Genomic DNA, 14,112 nt, shown 5'->3' on the forward strand with positions numbered 1-14,112 from the left:
CTAACGAAGCTAATTTTGCATGATAGTATCTACCAAATATTAAGGACGTATAACAATTCCAACCACTATCTCAAAGCATTCAGCATCTCTATTTTAACAACTTTAAAAGTTAATACTAATTCACATAAAAATAAGTAATATACACATACCTTCCAAAACATACAGACATAGATGCTATATTTACATTATTCATTTTAAAGAAAATGAATAGTTTAGAGAAACTCAGATTAACATTTAATTTTAAAACCATAAAAATATATCAAGCCATGTGTATTTGTAAAACTGATAACATTTGGTTGGTTAATTTTAACAGTAACAAACAGTGAAACAAAAGGGCGTTATTTATTATTGTAGCATTAGAACTATATTTTGACACCGAAAACAATATTACTTTACTTGGCACGTTAAAGTGACATTTTGCGAAGAATCCAGTTTTACGCTTTAAAAATAATATCCACGTTTTTCGGCGTTCAGAAAGCTGGAGTGCAGGCGATAAGTTGTGAATCTTGGTTAGGATCGAGATCCTAGTACACCCTAATATCGAAAAGGCATTGGTGTATCTTTGTTTTTTTTTTAAATAAGAACATATTCTAATTTAAAATACACAATATATTTAAAACACAATAATTGTCCGCATTCTATGTCAACTCACTGTAGTAAACAATTTTGTAGGACTCCGTTTTCCATTAATTTAATGTTTATTGTTGATGAAGGCTCCACCTTAGTTTAGTGATTCGTTTTTTCTTCTTCAAGAAATGCTATGTTAAAAACAATTCAACACTTTTAGAGATATATACTAAAAGACAGTTAAGTGCGCTTTTGATGGACTGATTTTTAGTACAACACTATTGTTTTGTGCACGTCAGATCAATTCATGTCACTGACGTCACTCCTAGTTTCTTCTACAAACCATAGAAATCGAAGATTTTGAATTTTAGGATTGAAATTTTAAAGTAATATCTATACAATAATAATTATCATTAATTATTTCAATAGATTTTTGTGGTACACGTAACATATATTCAACATAGAACTGTAAACTTTAGTGAAACAAGTTTTGAATTCGGATGACACGGTTTCAATACTACGTTCCACTTATTTAGAAGATAATATCTGTGAATATGAGTACTACCGCAGGCAAAAGTCAATATTTTGGCTTACATTTTTGGTTATTTGGGGGGCCATTTGGAGTGCACCATTTCTATTTAAGAAGAGATAGACATGCATTTGTTTGGTGGACCACTCTTGGTGGCTTCGGTATAGGTTGGTTGGGTGAAGTATTTCGCATACCAAGGTATGTGAGAGATGCTAACGAGGATCCTAAATATGTGGAGGACCTTATTGGGAGAATGATACGGAACAAGAAGGTGAGCTAAGATACAATGTGTCCTGAATCTGACTGAAAGATCACGACACAGTGTATAAATAATGCTAAACTATAAAACTGAACTGTAAATACAGAACAAACTTGCAGTAGTTTCTTAACAAATGTCTAAATTAAATATTTTAATAAATCAAATTTAAACTGGACAAAAACACTTGAACACAAATTCAACTTAAGTGTTGGATAATGTTCACTTATAAAATTATTTCTGGTGAAATGTAATAACATATGATTGTGATTAAACAAAATAAACTTTACATCTCCTTTATAATGAAAGTTCTATGTTTGTCTTATTTCAAATTTCTAACAACTTGGTCTATTTTCTATTTTAAGACTTCATCTACTCAGTGGGCCTCAATAATACAATATTTTGTAAGTATATAACAAGGGTTGGAGTTTATGTTTGTTATCATTAAATAACATGCTTTTGTTAGTTGTGGTATATAACTGCTTAAATTATGCTTTGCTTTCATAATATTGGTTACTTTTGAATTTTTAGTTTAAGACATACACATGACATATAGACTATGATGTGCTTGTGGCCATAACATTAAATTACAAACAGATAAACTAAAAACTTTAATAAAATAAAGAACAATTTATGTTCTCCTTAATATGTTCAGTAACGGTCACATTTTCATCCAAAGTTATATTTCTCAGAACATAATAAAGCTTTACAAAATGGCATATTAAACTACTAACGTAATTAATTGATATTTAAGTCATTAACATCATATTCCGTGAAATGTAATGCAAATCAATAGCATTCCGTCAAAAACAAACTAAGAAATTATACACACAAACCCCTGATTTCAGAAACTTTTGCAAAACACCTCATCATAATCTCAATTCAAATTAACTTAAAGCACACTAAGTTTTTCTCAAATAGTTTCATTCTTTTTATTGGTAAACTGCTGGAAAAAGCTCAAATTGATTTAGCTTTTTATATTTATTTAGGTTTTTTTTCCAAAATCTGTTTGTGTACTATAATAGATATCATTTTTGTATCGTTCTTCATTTGCAGTTTGTTTTCATAAATTTCATGCAAAAATATTAACTTTCAAGCATTTAATATGGGGTAATGGCAAATCATCAAAATATAAAGCTTTCTCTACCCACACATCCACACATGATAATAAAAAGGTGGAAATCCTATATGGTTATAGGTTTATTATTTAATATTTTACCATTGTATAACTAATGAGGGAACTGTCTAATATATAAAATATTCATCTCATTTCTTGAAATTCATTAGACAATGTTTTGTATGTATCTCACTGTGTATTTTCAGATTTAGATAAAATAAAATCCACAAAATTATTCTCAATCAAAACCTATAACTTATTAAATTATTTCAAAATTGATGTTATCAAATGTTAATCAGTATTATTTTTGATGCAAAAACTATTTCCCTCTTGAAACTAGCGCTTATTTTAACTGAACTGGTTCATCCCACTAATGCATATTATTATATCTTACTGCATTGTATTTCATTGTACTTATTTATATTACTACATTGTACAAATATTCTATAGAACAATAAATCAGATTAAAAACACAAATTAAATTTTGAACAGTAGCTAGTTCTTATAATTTAGTTCATTATTATTTAAATTATATTTTATTTAACTCTATTATCTATATTCATATTTTTACAATTGAACGCTTTACCTACAGGCTGTTGTACCCATATGCTATTTACCTGTTCAACTCAATTTGATGTTTAAATAGTAGTTTGGTTAAATTCATTTTTATCAATAAGTACATAGCTACAATGAAATTTAAGATTTTAGAAAACTGCCCATTTATTTCAATGTACATAAAGTACAATACATAAAGTAGGGATAGAGTGGTTCTACTGTCTCGTTTATAATTAATTAAGTCCCTGATAGATTGTCGGCAAATCCAGAGCTGTTAAGCCTCTAAAACTTCAAAGATTAAATTATAATAGTGTATTTATGTACCCTTTTTCATACTTGATTAAATAAAAATATAAGTAAATTATTAAAGAACATTTATCCACAGCCACCATTTTCTATGAATCGTTTTACGGGAATGCTGATGGTTGGTTATTCCTGGGGTCAAATGATGATGGTAGCAGTGCCATCTGATGAAATATGGGGTATCAATTTTAGATATCTCAACTACCTCATTCCTTTGGTTGCTGCACTAGGTAAGTAAAGATAAGTTTTAAATCTATTTAAATACTGAAATTCATATGAGTTTCGACGTTCATCATTATTATTATGAAGCTAAAGTTATAATGATTGACTGAATTGAAGTTCTTCTGCACAGGTGTCTGGACAGTAGGCAACATTGGTCACGAGCAAGGAACCTTGAAGTGGCCTCTCTTAGCTGCATATGTGTCCTATCCTCTTCGCTACTTTATATATGATGAAACAGTATTTTTCACTATCATGGTGTTGTCTGCGGCATTAGCATTTGACTCCTTCTCAAAGCAGTGGCGCAGAACTCCAAGAAGGCATCGTTTTGTTAAGTATGTATATGTGAATTAAATATTAAAACATAGTTGTTTGCTCCTCAACACGTTTGTCTCCATCGTATGAAAAGACTGTGAAAGAACTTTAAATAATGTCCTAGTTAAAAATTTAGTAAAAGTGTAATTGAACTTTCATTGAATTGGTAGATCTTGATTGTGATATAATTGTGCTTTTATTGTTAAGTCTCAGTTTTTACTCTAGGCTAACAAAAACCCTTTAAAAAGATCCATTAATGCTTGCATGTTTTTTGGAATTAGCAAGCGAGTTGGGAAATCTGGATTTAGTCATTAAGTTTTGTAACAAGTTGTTAATTCCTCAGCTTTGTTGCATTTATGTGCAATTTTAGCAAGTTAAGTGTATACAATTTACAGGAGAGTGATTGTCCTCGGTGTGTGTGCTTGCCTTTACTTATCCCTATGGTGTAGCTACTTGTACTTCAATGGCACGATCACTGACAGTGAAGGCGACGAGGTTCCAATCTACGAAGCATTGCATCACTTCTTTACAAGTCCTTGGTGAGAAATTCAATTTCAACCAGATTGAGATCTTGTAAAATTTAGATGTGTTAATAACAATGCAAGATAACTTGCTAGATTTCTTATTTATGTGTATGCATATGTTTAGGTGGCTTGATGTGAAGCAGTGCCTTATTGATACATACCAGTATGCACAGCATCATGGCTGGTATGAAGTATGGAAACAAATTATTGATCTGTCTGATCCTCATGGTGAACAAAATGCATACAAGGTATGTCACGCTATCTATGCTAACTCCACAAAATCTTGAAACTTTTCAAATTATTAATACTTTTTTTTCTGTTCATTTTATTACTTTCAGTACAATTCAGTTAAATATTGAATTTTCTGCTTTTATACTCTAATCAGTTTGAACTACATCTATCTAGGTCATATAGATTTAATTAGTTTTAGTAAAAACAACCTAAACACCGGAGAGAGAATAATCTAAATGTAAACTTTAATGATAGCCATATAAAGTCTACATTTGCGAGGTGAACTTATTAATGCCGTTTATCTATTACAGGTGCTCGGGCTGGGCCCTGAAGCTACACAACAAGAGATAACTTCTACTTGGCGAAGATTGTCCAGAGAGCATCATCCCGACAAAGTCAAGGATGAGAACGGACGCCGCGCTGCCCAAGAACGATTCATGGAAATACAACAAGCTTACGAGATCTTGTCCAATAGCAAGCACAGAAGAAATCGACGCAATAAGAAAGATAACTCGGAGTAATGAAGGTGAATGGAAACGTAAACCTCAAATCTAAAAATAATATTAAATATAAAAATAATTATTTGTGGGCCTCTTTGTTTGTTCGTATCTTAAATTGTTCGTTAATTCGATGCAAACGCGCATCGTTAATCAGATTGAGTTTAAATTTTGTAAAATGGTTGATGGATTGGGTGTGGAGATTTCTGGGATAGTTAAATTAAGATAAGTCAACAGCAAGATACTGTTTTATGCTCTGACATAATAAGCATAAAGTCGGATAGGTATTAATGATTTTGAACTATACAAAGTTAACCAATATAAATATAGTTTTTTGAAATCGACCTATACATTATAGTCTTACCGAATTTATGCTTGTGATGTAGAAATATATCTCATATAGCTATAATTAACGCGAAGCGTAGCAATGCTACAGCAGTAAAATATATGTATATTAATTAACATTTTATTCGGCCAATGCGAAATTAATTCTCCTAATAGAATCTCTCAGCGTCTCCATTAGTGCGTTTTCGGCGTAATACGTTTAGGTTAACTCAAAACTCGTGTCACTCATTGGACAAAGGGTTGTGGAAGATTCTGTAATTGTTTAGTAAGTACTTGTGTTTGTCTGTAAACGCGATTGTTCATTGTGCGTATCGTTACGTCATAATTTATGCTGAAAAGAAATCTCACACGTCTAGCTAGGTTATTATTATTCTACTATTATTCTAGCTAGGTTGTTATTAGTATATTTTCTTCTTTTTAAATCTGTGTATTATAGTCGTTGACGAGCTGTCGCGAATATAGAATACGAAAAGTGTCATAAAATGAAAATCGCTGGATATGTAAAATAATTGGCTTAAAGGTCTGTTTACCAGGTCATAATTTTTTATAAAAAATTTAAAATAATGTGATTGTGAACGTAATAATTATACTACCAAGTTTCGGATTAATGTCAAAACTAGATATTAGATGCATAAAGTATCCTACCGAATCACGAATATTATATTGGCTGTAATGTGTTATGGATATGGGCCTAATTTCAATATTTCAAGTTCAATATTTAATTAACTAACTTATTGATCTAGGAAATATAGTCTAGGCGTTGTAGTTGCAAGAAAAACTTAAAAAAAAACTACACGAAGCCGTATAAAATGGGCTTTTCAATAAAGCAGTTCTAACATAATGATACTGATATTATAAGTTAATTAAATGAGTAAAACGTTGAATTAAAATTAAAATACGTATAAACAATCATTAAAATTTGTAATTTTCTCTTCTGTAACCGTAATTTCATTTATTACGTTCTAGTATTTAAATTTCGAATTCGTATAACATGTCTTAACGTTAGAATCGATACAGTGATTTATACTTCACTCTTTAAATAAGTATTTTAAGGAAAAATTAAGTTTTATTATTTTGGGCTGGTGACGGTTCAGCTTCAGTATGGACATAAAAAAAATACAATTTTGGTACTTCGAAATTGGGTGGACACTAATTTGAACATGATACATAATTGAAACTGATTTTATTATTATCAAATTGAAATTTTGTATTTTAAAAGGAATCTAAGCTATTATAGATATCTTGTATTTTCATATGATATTTAAGAAGTCATTAAAATAATCGATTAAAAAATATATCTAGTAGGTTTTAGGCGTCGCGAACCCAAGACAAAAATTACATACGAATTCTTAAAAAACACGCACAGAAACGAGATCTGAAATTCATATAATTTATTCCAAATTTAAAACGGTAATTCTACCGTATGGACCCACTGCTTCCCAATAGAACTCCACTTGGAAGACTTATTTTATTTGACTGTGTTTTGTTTAATCTAGTTTTATTCATATGTAAGGTAGCGGTCATTTGTACTTGAGTAATTATAATCATACGATTTTTTATGCCGGTTAATGCGTGACTGTATAAATGAGAATGCGACGTGGATTTACAGTGAATTAGAAAAGGAAACAGTCATTAGCAATTAAGCGAATGATAAGAACAGTGTAAATGGCTTAATGTCGCGTAGAGTTTAATACGTCCGAAGTTTAACAAAAGATTCGACAAAGTCAAAGTTATTCGCCGTTTTTAAACACCTTTTATAAACACCATTAGAAAATTGGATACGAAATTAGAAATTACTTTTTCAAATATTTTTTATTAATTTAGCTTAGGTATCGCATAAACTAGTGTAGCTACTGCTGGTCGAACTATTGTGAGTTTCTAGATGGTATCAGAAATTCAGCATCTTCCCCCAATAATAAAAATCCAGACTTCAACATTGCAAGTTTTGATTTGATTCTTATACATAAGTATCAAGATTACTATGCGTACTTTTTGAGTCAATTTTTTTTATATTATCGATTTAAAGAACGTAGTGGACAAATCGATAAATTCTAACATGCCTAGAATTTAGGCATGATTATCAATTTCTGCGATATGTACCTAGATTTGCTGTACATTTCTTGTTGCCTAGTTGAAAAGTATATGATGTCACACATTAACTGAGACATTATTTAATATACTTATTCTATTTGAAATGTTTCTAAAAATTGTTAAGTCATATAACTTAAAAAAAATATGTAGGTAATTCCTGCCAACTCATTCATGGTCATCGAATTTATTTGCGAAAGTGCTATAAATCTCTCGGGAACACGTCAGGTTATTAAATATTTTAATATAAATCCATTATCTCGATATATCTATATAGTTAAAAAGTTATGTTTTATATTTTTCTACAATGCGTTCCTCTCTTCACTATCATTCCCTCACTACTGAGGATCGCGACTACATGTGATCTTGCTCCATAGTTTTCGGTCGTGGGTGGCATGAACCGCGTGTTATACCACCAACCGCTTTTTTAATTAGATTACGTTCTTATAACACCTGATTGATTATATTGGTACTTTAGGGAAGGTTGCTGTCATGATACCATTAACGTGGAATAGGTTATGTGCGAGCGATTTCAATAAATGTTTGATTCGAAAATTTGCGTTAAGTTACAGGGGGGTATAATGGGATTTCATTCATGGATGAGAAAATTAAAAACCCACTTAAGTTAATTGAAAAGGGAAAGAGAAAAGTTTAAATATGTATATTATGTATCGATCCGTTGTCTTTATAGCGATCAATCTCTATCTGAAGAAGACCTTAACTGAATAAATTTATTTTACTCATAATTCTTGTATATTTAAAATGGATTTAAAAATTGTTATTGTAGTAAAAAACATAAAAGCTTGCCCATTTAGCTGTCTGTATAATACAACAAGTCCGTGTTCTGAATCTGGATAAAAGTATAAAAGAAAAATGCGATTAATGAAGGATAACCACCGCTTAATTTTTTAAATTCAATTAGAACTTTAATTGGGTCTAATGTATCCCAGAAGTATACAGTGAAATAACTGTTCCAAATGTTATAGTGTAGCACCATTCTATAAGAAAAAATATGCGAATCCCTCAAAACGACTATTTTATTTTTTGAGAGATTCTTGCAATGCATTTAAAACACCAAATTTGTATTTATTTTAGTTGTAAATTACAAATTACTGTTTTATTTTTTGTCAAATTTTATAAATTTGTAATAATTTATTTAAATTGCTAATTAGGTATTTTCTCTTAAATAAATTTTATTGTTTAATTATTTAATCGAATAGTTATAATTTATATTATTTGTTCATTGTGTCCGTCCTATGTTTTTAATTTTTGTATATTTTGTATGTTTATTAAAGAAGTTCATTAAAATGTATTTAATGTATCATTTTTGTTCCTATGCTGCTGAGCGAGGTGAAGTAACTTGTTTCACGACACAGCCGCTTCCATTGACACGTTATCAGAACCTGACCAAACCTGATGGAAACTGCCCATTCTCACCTGTAGACACCACAGTTGGGTACCCCACCCAATTTCGACTCGAGGTTAAGGTCTCGATAATAGGTATCGTTTAAAATTATTATCAAAATTAGTTAGAATAGAATAGCCTCACTCTGCATCACCAATAAATATTCAGATAAATCTTTGATATATCTATAGTAAATAATACATTACTATCTTTGATTAGAATTTCTAAAAGTCTATAAAGATTTTAGTTATACAATTAATTATATATACATTATTTCCTATTTAAAATAATATCAATTTCATGGCAGAAATATTGCGTCCCCAGAAAGAGGCTTTGCAAAAGATTGCAATAACCGATATACCTACGAATGCAATTGGGCCTCAAATGACATATTTTGTATGAATGCATAAATACGTTATTATTCGCTTCCCTTGGAATGTAACTGTTTCTTTAAATTCGCTTTCTGTCTTGACCTTTGTAACTAGATATCTCGAATTCGAGTTTAATCCATCAATTTGTCTCAGAGGACTAATCACAGAAGCGTGTATTTTTGAAGTCGTCGCGGCCTAAAAGATAAGACGTCCGGTACATTCGTATGTAGTGATGCAACTATGTTCGAATCCCGCAGCCGGGTAACATTTTTTCTAATGAAATATGTACTTAACATATGTTCACGATTGACTTACACTGTGAAGGAATAACATCGTGTAGTAAAAATCAAACCCGCAAAATTATAATTTGTATGATTAGTGGTAGTAAGACCTCTTCTGAGTCCGCGGTACCTACCCGCCACCCTGCCAATTTCCTGCCCTGCAGCAATAATGCGTTTCGGTTTGAAGGGTGGGGCAATCGTTCTGATTATACTGAGACCTTAGAACTCATATCTCAAGCTGGGTGACAGCATTTACGTTATAGATGTCTATGGGCTCCGGTAACAACTAAACACCAGGTGGGCTGTGAGCTCATCCACCCATCTATGCAAAAAAATATCTTCAGCTTGTTAATATTAGAAGAGTTTTAATGGTGTTTCTGAACTCTTAGGTCAGTAAACTTTCAAGATACAGCTCGCGTGGGCGTTAATCACGAGATATACATCAGCCCTTCGTAGTGGAAGTGTAATCAACTTTTATAGAACCTTATTATAAGTTACAGCTCGCCTAGTCCTGCCTTACGTATAGATAGGGTACATTGCCTCGAATATGTTTAAGAACTATAGTAAGAATTACAGTCTTGCGTGGCACACGTCAGTATACCAAGCGGGGCCATACGCAACCAATGCTTATGCTGTTAAAAAGCTGCTGAAATAAAATTAGAACTGTCCACAATATCGGCGACTGTTAAGCCGCTTTCAAAGAACTGATGGCCTATAAGTTTAAATGATGGAATATATTCTTGCCTTAAACAAGTTGGATACGTGGAATAGCCTCAATTTACTGGAGACTTCGAGAGCATCTCTGGGAGATAGATAGGTAGGAGAAAATTATCTGAATACTACTTCCAAATTCTGCACGGAGGAAGTATAAACCATGCATCACACAGTGTGCATGCGACGGCCTAGCAAGGACCCGAATGGATATCTCGGGGAACGGTTACCGAAATCATGGTGTGTACAAGATTTCGTAAATTCTCGGGATCCTCCAAAAAATCCACTGAAAAAATCTACGTAAATGACCACCATTTACTGAGATTATATTTCATCCCATATCATATCATCTCATTTCATTTAATTTCATCTCAATTGATTAATGTCTCAAATTAATCATCTTCATTTCATTTTACTCCATATTATCATTAAAATAAGAATATAATTAAAATAAGATTTGCCCTAAAGATTTTAGTTACCAGGTCTTAAAATCCTTTTAACTACCTCCTCCTATTCAACAAACATGTTTTGTTTTCGTTACATAGGAATCTTGATATAATATTGTTCATAGATACGTATAATAAGCTTTAGGACTGGTGAATCTTCAAACGAGTTGCGAGGAGAGCTTTCAGAGGTAGGCAGCTGTTTGGCTGTACTTTGAGCTGACCACTTCCCATTACGTGCGCCGTATGCTCGTCTGACCATCGTAGTTACAAAACTCACTCACTATCAGAAGCCAATAAAAATGAAGATATTTATAGTATAGAATCACTCATGCCAAAACAAGGTTTAAAACGTAAATAAAACAAGACTAATTTACTTTTCTCCATTTATTAAGGTACACGATACCTATAATTTATCTACACAGAAAACAATGTTAGCCATGTAAAAAAACTTAATTTAATATTCAATATTTCATACCACAAAACGCAACATGGAATGGATCATTCAACGTGTTATTAAGAATATTTAACGTTATGACGTTAAAACTATATTATGTACCCAATAAAAGTAATTAATATTATATTTCTAAACGTTTTACTGTACTAGAAAAGTAGTCGAATTAAGAACACGTTGAACGAAAGTACAACGATGATTAAAAAAAAATGTTTATCTATTTAATGGCACACTTAAATTTAGAACAAAAATAGCTATTCGATTAGAATTTATAATGTATTTAAATATAACCTCGTTGAATTTCACGTTACGACATAACAATTTCTACAAATCGACCTGCGTTTTATATTATAATTCGAATTTATCACAACGTTAAGTACTAGAATGTGATGTGTATGAAAGAACGAGGCTTAACTAAACTAAAAAACAGCTGATTGTGTTCACTAAAGTTGTTGTGAACACTTAATATATACATATATTTTATTTACAAACATAATCGGTATTTACATGTTACATGGCAAACGAGGACTTAAATCAAATACACGAGTAAAACTATGTTTAAATTGCATTAGCATGGAAATAATTTGAGCTCGTTTTGTGCTTCGAAATTGTATTTCCGATAAATCAATGTCATTTTATCTTTGCTATATAATATACACTTACGAAAAGTAAACTAGGCTTAGTAGCGGCTCACGGCAATATTCAGTGACTCGATTATTATTATACATTTTGAACTTGCAAGGCAAGACTTAGTGCTCTTATATTTATTATGGAATTAATTTTAATGGAATTAGTCGCTTCTCTTACAGTAAAATTGTTTACGAGAAAACGCATATCTTTGTTCCACTATGAAGGTATTATGGAATGTTAAACAAAAAATATTAACAGTAAGACCCAGCTTGATGCTGTTTCGTTTAGCGCTTTTTCGTTTAGCGCTATTTCGTTTAGCGCTTTTTCGGTTTAACGCTATTTTATTTAAATTGTGGGATTCCTCGAAATTTCACGCAGCGTGAGGCTATCCGATATTCGAAGCCTTTTATCTGTGTTTCTTCTTTCCTGTGGTGTTATTGGAACGTGTTTTTATCGTATTAGACATTTCTTGACGTTATTGTAAGTATAAATTTATACAATATGACAATTGATATACTAACAAATATTATGATTTGAAGTTTTTATCATGGGTAATAATTAAACCTTACCCCATTATTTGCATGACGAGACAACCTCGTTTAACGCTGTTTCATATTACGCTATATCTTGCTGGAAAGGATAAGCTAAGCGGGGTCTTACTGTAATTTTAAACATTTTGCAATGTTATAGAAACTCTACAAAAAATCAGTACTTTAATACGCTGTATTTTTATTTGCATTTTTCTATCTATCTGTTTTCATTTATGTAAAGTGCAAAATGCTTATTCACATAATTTTCACACACTGGACATAATAAAAAAAAAATCACTGGTCCGCAATGTATCGAAATTAAACTAATTATCACAGTTTTAAAATAAAAATAATGCTCTTTAAGCTAAACAAATAGCATCCGAGAGAACTAAACATAGCCATTCTTAAACTAAATTAATAAATAACTTAAATCTTTTGTTAGGTGTACAAAACACACTATAGAAATTATATATATTTTTTACAAATCATAAAGTTTTAACAGTATCTTTACAAAAAAATATTAATGATTATAAACAAATTAACAAATTGGTTTTCCTATGTTAGTATAAATTCTCTTTAGACTACGATCGATCCAACACTAGCCATCGTCCAATGGCACGGGATTTGCGCGCGCGCTCTTGCCCATAAAAATTGAGATGAGAGAAATTACAATACTCTGCTAGACGCTAGACAGATGCGACGCGCACAATTAAATGTTATAATAATTATCAAATCCACACAACTCATATTTAAACCCAGATGATCATAGCAACGGTGGTAACATTCCTGGTCGGAGCTGGTGTAGTACAGATTAATTGCAAATGGATCGTGTGCTGTGTAATTGCAATCAGACGGTCGTTTCATTCCGTCGTAGAGGTTGGAGCTCTCGTTGCAGATCATTGTAGTACTCGTGGTCTGACATGGACTCCTCCTCTACAGAACGCTGCGGCATATAATTGCTAGTACCTGGACGAGGTGTGGTATCGGCGCTTTCTTCGCTCGCGGACAGTGACTCCAGTGGAACTGGTTCGGTCGGGATACCCAACGTCTGAGGCGGTACGCTTTCTTCTGACATTAAGTATTCAGGGTTGTCGATGCAACGTTTAGAACTCACGAATTCCCCGAAACGGATGTCGTTAACGTCTTGTCCTTCGCAGCCTTCGCTGATCAGATCCATATACGTCGAAGCGTTCTGAGTATGTTGTGGGGAAGGCATCAAGTAGTCATCTTCGTCCAATGGTAAGTTCAGTTTTAAATTACCGACTTGAGCTTCTTTTGCCTTGGACATGCCGTCGAAGTTATCTTCCAAAGATACTTCGGTTCTCGTTTTCATAGGATCGCTACAATATCTCGAACTCGAAGTGTCAGACGCGCATACGCCGTTATTATAATAATGACGTACTTCTGAGCCATCGGGATTCAGTTGATTGTTGTATCGCAACATTTCGTGATCCCAATTTTCAGGCTTAGTAGATGGGTCGGGGACCCCGTCTTGACCAGCATTATTAGGCCACGAAGAAGATGTACAGGGTTTCAGTGAGCTGGTTTGGGTTTCCATGCCCGCACTGAGAGCGGAGTTGGTCGTCACTGTACCTGTCATACTTTTGAATTTAGGTTGTAGATATTCGTCGGCATCAACTAGTGATTCTGGACCTTCCATAGCCGATGACAAATTTCTTATCATTTCCTTTTCATCCTGAAACATTTTAATTTACAATTAGAAAACTAAACTAATAATATT

At 32.2% G+C, this 14,112-nt stretch overlaps 2 protein-coding genes across 5 annotated transcripts in view; one reads left to right on the forward strand and one right to left on the reverse strand.

Annotated features, from left to right (window-relative positions):
• The first annotated feature begins 851 nt into the window (after positions 1 to 851).
• wus (TM2 and DnaJ domain-containing protein wurst) lies at positions 852 to 8,182 on the forward strand. The gene is made up of 6 exons (XM_028178204.2): positions 852 to 1,367; positions 3,410 to 3,557; positions 3,680 to 3,881; positions 4,257 to 4,400; positions 4,510 to 4,633; positions 4,928 to 8,182. Exons 1-6 carry the CDS (start codon positions 1,122 to 1,124, stop codon positions 5,135 to 5,137), a joined length of 1,074 nt encoding a protein of 357 aa, XP_028034005.2. The 5' UTR covers positions 852 to 1,121; the 3' UTR covers positions 5,138 to 8,182.
• Positions 8,183 to 11,129: 2,947 nt separating this feature from the next.
• Egfr (epidermal growth factor receptor) overlaps positions 11,130 to 14,112 on the reverse strand; it is a 134,561-nt gene continuing 131,578 nt past the window's right edge. For all 4 annotated transcript variants that reach the window (XM_089727856.1, XM_089727859.1, XM_028177946.2 and 1 more), the window contains exon 5: positions 11,130 to 14,067. In XM_089727856.1, the coding sequence (XP_089583982.1) occupies positions 13,219 to 14,067 (849 nt within the window). In that variant the 3' untranslated portion in view covers positions 11,130 to 13,218. The remainder of the gene's footprint in view (positions 14,068 to 14,112) is intronic.

Source organism: Bombyx mandarina, chromosome 01 (genome assembly GCF_030267445.1).
Source record: "Bombyx mandarina strain Sakado chromosome 01, ASM3026744v2".
Lineage (NCBI taxonomy): Eukaryota > Metazoa > Arthropoda > Insecta > Lepidoptera > Bombycidae > Bombyx > Bombyx mandarina.

Excerpts from the sequence above, each read along its gene's own strand:
- wus (XM_028178204.2), top strand. The coding sequence starts at position 1,122 with ATGAGTACTACCGCAGGCAAAAGTCAATATTTTGGCTTACATTTTTGG. Across the intron at positions 4,401-4,509 it reads CACTTCTTTACAAGTCCTTG|GTGGCTTGATGTGAAGCAGT; the intron begins GTGAGAAATTCA and ends GCATATGTTTAG. Across the intron at positions 4,634-4,927 it reads GTGAACAAAATGCATACAAG|GTGCTCGGGCTGGGCCCTGA; the intron begins GTATGTCACGCT and ends TATCTATTACAG.